Source organism: Garra rufa, chromosome 24 (assembly GCF_049309525.1).
Source record: "Garra rufa chromosome 24, GarRuf1.0, whole genome shotgun sequence".
NCBI lineage: Eukaryota > Metazoa > Chordata > Actinopteri > Cypriniformes > Cyprinidae > Garra > Garra rufa.
Window position 1 is genome coordinate 25204942 of NC_133384.1, and position 9161 is coordinate 25214102.

General features: G+C 42.6%; 1 protein-coding gene across 1 annotated transcript; it reads left to right on the forward strand.

The window, feature by feature from the left end:
* Positions 1-2595: 2595 nt before the first annotated feature.
* On the forward strand, positions 2596-5925 carry amer2 (APC membrane recruitment protein 2). The gene has a single exon (XM_073830853.1). It carries the CDS (start codon positions 2734-2736, stop codon positions 4672-4674), a length of 1941 nt encoding a protein of 646 aa, XP_073686954.1. The 5' UTR covers positions 2596-2733; the 3' UTR covers positions 4675-5925.
* Positions 5926-9161: the final 3236 nt, after the last annotated feature.

Consider the following 9161-nt stretch of genomic DNA (forward strand, 5'->3'; position numbering starts at 1 on the left):
TGAGTATACAAACCCAAACTGACCCGAAGAAACAACGGGTGTGGTGGCACATTCCATCCGCCATGCCTCAGGGGCTGCTGACAGAAATGGCAAACACAGGTGGGGAGTTTTGGTCCAGTGCAGCAGACCTGGAACCAAAGCTGAATCAGAGGCCAGGAAGACTTGACCTTGCTGAAACGGCTGCACGGTAGCTTACCTTCACACATACACACACTGCACGCTCTGGCCCCCCTGTACATTGTGTGAATGTAGACATTGTTTCATGCCAGTGAGGTGGAAGAGCAGGCCTAGATACAGATAGGGGTGGATGGATGGGCACATCAGATTCATGGGGAATTCTTCAGGCTGTCTCAAGGGATTCTTAAAAGTAAGGGAACAGATAAATAAGGATGTAGGTGTTATTGAAACCCATCATTTTGAGGTAAATGTATTTAAAAGTCTGAAAAATCTGTGTGTAACTTGAAGGAACGTCACTACCGAACACTTTTTTCTGCAATTAAACATTTTTTGGGGGGGAGTTATTCCATAACATTTCGTTTTTATATGTGTACCATTGTTCAGAGCTGTGCTTGCTAACCATGTGCTGATTAGTATATTTGAGCTAGGTTCAAGAGTATCTAAAATTGTCACTACCGAAACATATGATAATCTTTGTTTTTTTGGGGTGTTATCCCATACATTTGTCACCACCGAAACAGTCACGACCAAAACATGTCATCATTGATTCGGTAGTGACAAAAGGGAACACGTAATTCTCATAATTTGGGGAAATAAACAATTAACAGTAACAGTATTTTAGTATGTTTTAGTAGTGTTTTAGTATGCAAGTTCTGAAATGTGATGTGGGATGTTTTGTCAAAAAAAGATGTTATGATAGTTTTTGGTTCAGTGTATATTTAAACAAATATATCCTTAAGTTAGAAATCAGTATGATCAACTTTTTGCCTTTTGCAAAGAAAAATGGGATTCAAAATACAAAAAAATCGCATAAATTGCACTTAAAATATGGTTAAAAATTGAATTGCTGTTGATTTACCTCTGAAAAAAAAAAATAGCAAAAAAAGAGTAGATGTAAGCAAAATCTTAATAGGCGAATATAACCCTTCTAATCAAATTATATATTACTGTTTTTCGGTAGTGACAAATTTAGGGAGAGGACAAATATTTCTTGAAACTTTCTAAAAAATACAACATGAGAATTAACTGCACAATTACTAAAAATATGCACCTTGGATATTATACAATTTGAATGCACACAATTTGTTTTGTGGAGATTGCACACACAAAAATATTTTTTTAAATCCAGATGAGCCTGGCTCATGAATATTAATAAGGTGATGTAATGTTAACCCAGTAGTCCTAAATGAAAGGTGAAGGCTAACCATAGTAGACTGCCACTTGGTAATTGCAAGTTTATGCATTCTACTGCTAAAGCCACTGTCTTTTAGAGACCTTTGATTCATTCTTATTTTTATGGTAGTTGAAACCTTCCCTTACCACCCTCATCCAGAACGACTAGAAAAGTCATGGGAAAGTCACTGGTTAAAAAGTGTCTATTCGCTCTGCCAAAATATTTATAACATATAATGTTTCTCACCAAATGTCACCCCTGGTGTGTATATTTCAACCACTAAAAAAAGAAAAGCCAAAAGCTTTCAGTTGTTTAGCTACTATTGCACACAGTTGGACTAACTAATTGGTGTTGTGTAACAGTGGAGGAGTGTGGTAACAGGAGTCCCCCTGGGCCCATATGCTGGGGGCAGATGGACTGCGTGTTATTGAGGGGTACGTTGAATATGATCAACCACTCCAGACGGCCCGAAACAGGTGAGGACCACCAGCGTGAGCTGATCTAATCTCATTTAAATTTCATCAGCCGTTTCTCTAAACCGTTTCAAGCGTGTGTTGTGAATGCATTCATTATAACTGAGTGAAATGTTTATCTAAATCTGCCTCATGTCTTCATACTTGTAATTTCTCCAATCAGCAGCTTTTGCTTAAATCCTAAGTACAGACGCTACAGCAACCACACAACTCGCATGCTTTCTTGAGCCTTTTCATTTGAGGCGGATTTTCAGTGGCTTATTTTCATTTACACTGAGAGGTTTGTGCTCGTTCCATTTATTTCCCTTAATACTTCTGTTCGTTAGAGCATTTCTGGAAACGTTCCACATGTGACAAACCCATAGTGCGACACTAATTCCATTATGACCCTCAAAAAAACATGAGTAAAGAATGCAAAAACTTTGTCTATTATGTACACACACGCACACATATTTGTACACAGTTGCACTCACATGCACATGACGACAATCATGATGTCGAAAAGCAATACACTCATTCTTTACAGCCTGCATGTAGATGCATATCACGCCTCTTCAGTGAGATAGAGAGAATAATTGAGGCAAGAAAGAAGAGAAGGATATGTGATGTTTGCAGTGTGGGGGATGAGGGTGTGTTTGTGTGTGTACGGAGGGGGTGAGCTGTGGGGGCGGAGAAAAAAGTGCTGGCTCGCCTCCAGCGCTGACGAAAGCTGCTTAACCCTCCCAGTTACCATAGAGACTGTCAGGCGCAGCCACCAGTGAGAGAGAAAGAGAGCGAGGCAGGGAGAACACCAACAAGCGAAGGCAGCGGATAGAAGTGGCGAGGGAGAGGGAAAGGAAAGAAGCAGTTAGAGACAGGGTAAAATTAAGGGAGAAGAAGAAAGAAAGATAAACAGACAGAGTGGCAGAGATGGAGGTTCAAAACGAATGCAATGAACCGCCTCCATGTGATCCTCAGCCACCAGGAAAGCTCAACAAAGCCGCCTTCAAGCTGTTCGGCAAGCGTAAGTCCGGCAGCAGCATGCCGAGCATCTTCTCTGTCAAGAACAAAGGGGAGTCCACCGGTAAAGCCGCTGGCAAGACGCTGGAGCTAGTTAGGAGCAAAACCCATGATGGCTTAATAACGGACACTCCTTCGGAGCTTGACGGCCACCGGAAAGAGGAATCTGCCAGTAGCGACCAGCTCCACGCCGGCTCACCAGATGGTGTGTCTGCTGCCCCCCTCCGCAGCTCCATCACTAAGTCTTTCAGCTTCTTCTCTTTACTGCGCCGGAGCAGCAGCCGTGCAGGAGATGGAACTGCTACGGTGGGAAGACGGGGACGAGGACTTAAGGGGCTGTTCAGCAGCATGCGTTGGCGGCGAAAGCCACAGGTTCAAGAGGACTCCTTGGAGGTGGCCAAGGAGGTGAAGGAGGGAGACGTAATACTTTCTTCTAGCTCCGGGAGTGTGAAAACGGAGAAGGACATGACACTGACTCTGGAGCCACTGCCGCAAGTATTTGAGGAGACTTCTCTCCCAGGGGATGCTGAGAAATGGAAGGCGACATCTATGCAGGAATTACAGGGTACTAATGAAGTGGACTGTGGTAACTGCGGTCCTCCTCTTTCACAAGTCACAGAGGAGTCTCCAGCTCCTTCTCCACTCCGAGCCCAAACAGGAGGGCTCCAAAGTGATAACCACAGCATTTTGACACACTTGTCCTCTATTCCGACCTGCGCTTTGACCCCTCCAATGGAGCACAGCACAGCTGACCCACAATCTGAGCAATCTGTGGATCGCCTATGTTCCATGTTCACTGATGTTACTTCGCTGAAGAGCTTTGATTCTTTAACTGGCTGTGGTGACATCATCGCCGATCCAGAAGAGGATTCTGGGAATGGGGGAAGTACTGGTAGCAGTAGCGGGGGGTGCATGGGGAGCAGATTAAGTGGAGCCGGGACAAATTCAGAAAGATGCTCTCCTGCCAAGCCTCCACTTCCTCCTCAGGTCAGTAGTCTTACATCTATCCATGCTTCTTGCTACATGCCAGCCTACCAAAGACCACGTGCCGCCCCTAAAAAGCCACAGGGTAGTGGAGTTGTTGCCTACATGGGTGGAGGGGAGGAGATGGCAAGTCCAGAAGGTGTTGATGATGCTGACATGCAGGGTCTATGGCATATGTTGCCCCAGAAGGGCGAAGACTCCCCAGCCCTACGACGTACTGAGCCTGTTCTGCATCATGCACCGACCCGGCTTGAGAAGAGGCCACCGCAAGTAAAGGCGCTTGGCCTTAGTAAGATCCCTGTGTGCGGAGGTAGCAAGATGGGAAAGCCGCAACCCTCACGTCCCTCACCTCCCCCCGTCGATAAAGAACTCCAGGATGCCCCACCAAGTGATGAAGGCTACTGGGATTCTCCCACACCTGGACCAGAGGATGAAGACAGCACCTTTCTACGTCGGGAAGGCTTGCTGAGGGACAGCTGCTCTGGAGATGCACTTTACGACCTCTATGATCCCGACAGCCCTAGTGCTGCTGGCTCAGACGATGACGTGAGCTCACCGACAAAATCTGCAGGTGATCTAAAAATGAACTTGCCTTCCCCGAAATGCTCGCCTTCCACCGCTTCCTCATTCCGTTCCATGAAAGGCAGCACCAGCCTACCTCGAGACTCCAAGATCCCTATTAGTGTGAGGCAAACGCCACCTTCCCATTCTTCCAGCCAAGGTGCACTGTCTTCCAATCTTAGCCCCACTTCAGCCACCCCTCCCACAAAGACTGAAGCCCCACCACGCACTCGAATCCCTGTCTCAAAGGTTCCCGTCCGGCGTTCTGGCAACAAGAGCACCCCCACCTCACAAAGCAGGAAGTAGAGAGCTTGGAGGCCCATCAGATGTTTCTGACAATACAATTCTATCACAAGAGCTTTAGGCCAAAACACTTTTTTTTGATGTAAAGCAATCAACTTACACTTCTTTGATTTCACCCATCTACTGTGTTTTTTCATCTACGAAATGAATTTTTTGTAATGTGTTGCATATTACACCCACATGTAATTAAGAGTTTTGTAGAATGCACTGCGATATGTAACACATGACATTCATAATAATGTAATCATAAGTTTTTTTAAACCAGCCTTCACAGAGGAATAATAAGGTGAGAATGCTGATCCTAAGAAGAATGTTTAATATCTAAAATCTACTCATTCCCTTCGACTGGATCTGTGCTAATTCTTGCTCTGTCCTCCCACAAGCACTGTGTAAAACGCAGCTGCAATCTTTTATCTCTCCAGTATTTTACATGTAATAAATTCGGAGAACTGTGTGAGATTAAACCAAGCACTTCTGACACTCCTAAATAAAGCTGCATGGAGTCTTGTACATTTAAACTGAATCAGGGAACAGCCTTTTGTTCGAGACACTCTTTCGTATCACACAACGTGACTTCCTATTGTTATTGACGAAAAGTAAACCATTCTTTTTACTGAATCTTCGCTTTTCTAATCTTTTTTATTGGACAAGGACCTCCCTGTGACCTCACTGTGGATATGTGTGCACTGCTCGTTTTGTCTTTTGGAAAACACGACTTGCAAAAAAAAAATCCCCGGATCGTGAGTATCCTCCTTTTTCACAGTGATTTGTACTACTCTTGCTAACCTGGACATACTGAGCTGGATATTTTTGAATGTAGCATGACATCACTCTACACCAAGGTCTGTTTAATTTGCCTGCTCACTGCTCAATAAATAAAGGAGGGAGAGATAAGGAGAAGCCCATATGTATCATGAATTAACTGTCTTCCGTCATGTGACCACTCTTCTGGAGCTGTTATCACCCTTTGGCTCTAATATTTGGACTGGGCTTTCATAGGAAGTGAGCAATCACTGCAGAAATTGTGTTCTTAATCAGTATTTAAGAAAAATAGCGATTAAGAAATAGATCTTGCAGGATTTGGCTTCATCCACCAGTCAGTTTTTACTCAGTTTTTTTCCTCACTACTAGGACATTTTATTTGTAAACTGTACAACATTTTTCTCTTCAGAAGGCCTGTGACATGCCTTCTTTCTTTTATATGCTCCCTTTCTTTAAATTGTTCTTTATTTAATAAATAACTCTCTGTGTACATCCAGGAAGTGGACGTCTATTCAAGTGTGAATGCATGCATAATTTTCCACACACCATAACAGGGCCATGTGGGCAGCTTCGATGTTAGCTGTTTTAATCGCAGAGACGTAAAGAGCATCAGGGTTGTCTTTTTTGCAGCCAGCCACAGTCTGCTGGGATTTAAATCCCACCCGTTAGGAAGGAAGAAGAAAGCTGGTCTGGGTTCAGCTGTCGGCATGAATCCGGTTGACAAAGGGAGGTGTTTACTGTGGGTTATGGGGGAGAATTATAGGCTTCCATTGTCATGGATCTGTTATTGATGTGGTTTTGGGAGAGTGAGGTGAAAGAAGGAAGTGCGTGTGGAGTGAATACAGATAAGAAAGAGCTATGCTCGATTTAGTGCTTGTTCATTAAGGCCAAGTGGATGGAGACATGGATATGTGTGTGTGTCTGAAGGGGGGATTTGGTGCAGTCCCAACAGTAATGGTGCAGCGAAAAAACATTCACTCCTGAGCAGCTCTCGCTGCAGTGTGGCTTCTTATGTAAAAGCCTTATGTAACACCATAACCCTCTGATATCATCCCTACACATGAGAAAACTGCTGGAATGTGTGTATGTTTGTGTGTTTATCTGTGTGGAGCTATTAACCGCAATGGTCTAAAAAAGAATTAGTTAGCATTAGCCATGACTGTGCTGTAATCGGTCAGCTGGATTTACCCTTTAAAATGTGCTTTATCGCTCTGTGTGTGTATGGTAGCAGAAAATTAGACATTACTGCTGTATGCATAAGCAGAGCTGACTGTGAGTGTGTATGTGTGACTAATGGTTGGATGGCCTAGTTTTCAAAGACCTGATTCTGTGAATGAGAGAGAGAACAGGGTCAAAGGGAGCAAAACATGGTTTATTTACAAAAACACTGGTGTTATTATGCTACAGCAATGATAAACTCATGATATACCATATTTTATATTCATATACCACAATTTCATAAGCAGACTTTTCATTAGTGTGTGTGCTTTAAAGAATACCATGTTGTAAACATTATATGTTCGGCTCAAACAGCAGGTCTAGAAAATGCTATTTACTGGCAGTTGGGACATGGTTTGTTGGCGTATCACTGCTCAGTAAGACAGTTAGCATGTGGCTGACGGAAGGGGGTGGCTTAACCTGATGATCCCTGAGCTCATATTCTCATTAGCTCTCATCGCACCTGGGAGCCGGATGGGATACCCCAGGGCTCTATCCTCGGTTTGACACCCGCAGGGGCTTAGAGGGCCTGTTTAATAAGCTCAGAATCTGTTCCAAAACTAGGGCCAGAGGCAGAATCATTAGTGTGGCAATTCGGCAACTCACGGTATACCGTGCATGTTCAGAAGTCTCTTATGCTTCAATATTGGCAATGGCAATATTCTGAAATATTATTGCAATTTATACAACAGTTCTTTCAAACCCAGCTTGAACAAATGTACCGAGCAGCGCTGTCATTAAGAGTCACAGAGAAAAGGATAGTACGGGCCTATCGGACATTGAAACTAATGTTCTATTGTGAATATGAGATTGAGCTGAAGAATGAATGCTGTATTAGTTGCAGGTAATCACGATCGCTTAGTCAATCTGTCATAATATTCAATAAGCTTTTACCAAAGCAACTCAACGTTCCTTCGTTACTCATTCTAAAGTGACTTTTTCAAATCAGTAATGGAGTCTTGGGCTCAGCTGTATAACTGTTAACTTTAGATTTGAATCCGTGGCAGAAGGAAGTATTTCTGCACAAAAGAAGGCTTTTAAAGACACTTTGTTGTTATTTTGTTTCTGTATTTACACACTTGTGCCATGAAACTGTTGCATAAATGCAATCACACTCGTAGACATAAGATATGGCTGTATCGGCATGCTGTGATTACGATATCTCACATCTACGAGTGTGATAATGCTAATTTAAAACAACTTTTTTCTATATTAATGTATTTTAAAATTTAATTTATTCATGTGGTGGAAAAGCTGAATTTTCAACAGCCATTACTTCAGTCTTGTGCCACATAATCCTTCAGAAATCATTCTAATATGCTGAACTGGTGCTCAAGAAACATTTCCTACTGTAATGGTAGTGCATATTATAATTTTTTATGGCTAAAATGGCCATAAATATGGCATATTGTTAAAAATCTACTATCACATAATGAAATATCTGTGAATTACTGTACATGTTGCTTTTGCCTGCATAATAGTGTAGTTACGACATCTTGTTCCATGTGCTTGTATCCTGTATCCTGTGGCTTTTGTTTGCATGTGCTAGTGGGAGAGAGGGGCAGAAGAGAGAGAGAGAGGAAGTGAAGACAAAAAACTGTTATGGAGTGAGTGTAAGCAAGGGGTCTATTTAGAAGGGGCTTTGCTTGGGTGGAATCGTATTGAATTTGATTACAGTGAACAGAGAGAAGATACATAAGAGCGTGTTTATACAAACAAGTGAAAGGGAGGGAAAAAAAAGAGTGCTGTATTTTAAGACTGAGTGGGGGATTGTCTGGAGCAAACCCGAAATGTCAAAGACTCTAAGAGGTGAAAAAAAAAGCCATCTGACTATACATTTGTGAGCTGCTATGATCCTAAAAGCTAAATAATTCAGAACATAGGACAAGTCTGAGTTAAAAGTCCATGGACGGTCTCACTCACGCCCCTCTTTTCTCAGAAACACTCTTTCCTTCATCTCCAGGGGAAACTGGAAGCGGTTGCTTAAAACTTCTCAAGGGTTCGCTTGCTATCCAAGACTGAACTTTGTTTTGTACTTGAAGTGCTGTGAGTGAAACGCTCCCTGTTTTTCCTGTTCGACTGCTTTTAGTAGATGGATAACCTGATACGGACTAAGCATAGACATCTAATATCTTTCGCTTTCTCTGCTTCCTCTCTTTCTCTCCTTTTCCGTTCTGTTTCCTCGCTAAAAGTCTGTCACACAGAGGAAATTCCTGATTTTTGAGCCAAGTGATTTCTTTCAAAGAATTTTATTTCTATCTTTAATAAGTTAAATGATTACCCTATTTAGAAAGTGTTTGTCTAAACTCTGTAGCTGAAAGCACTCATTACCATGTCTAAATTTGGCCCGTCTGTTGAGTCACACAGTTTGCTTTTAACTGATCTACTCAGCCTCATGTTTTATGAAAAATGTTCCCTGTGGAACACAAAAGGATTATGAATATACTAAAATGCTCCTTTACATACAATATAAATCCATGGTGAACACCGGCTGTCAAGTTAGTTGAAAT

What these genes read in the sequence shown, in the direction of transcription:
- amer2 (XM_073830853.1), top strand. Translation starts at nt 2,734, where the DNA reads ATGGAGGTTCAAAACGAATGCAATGAACCGCCTCCATGTGATCCTCAG.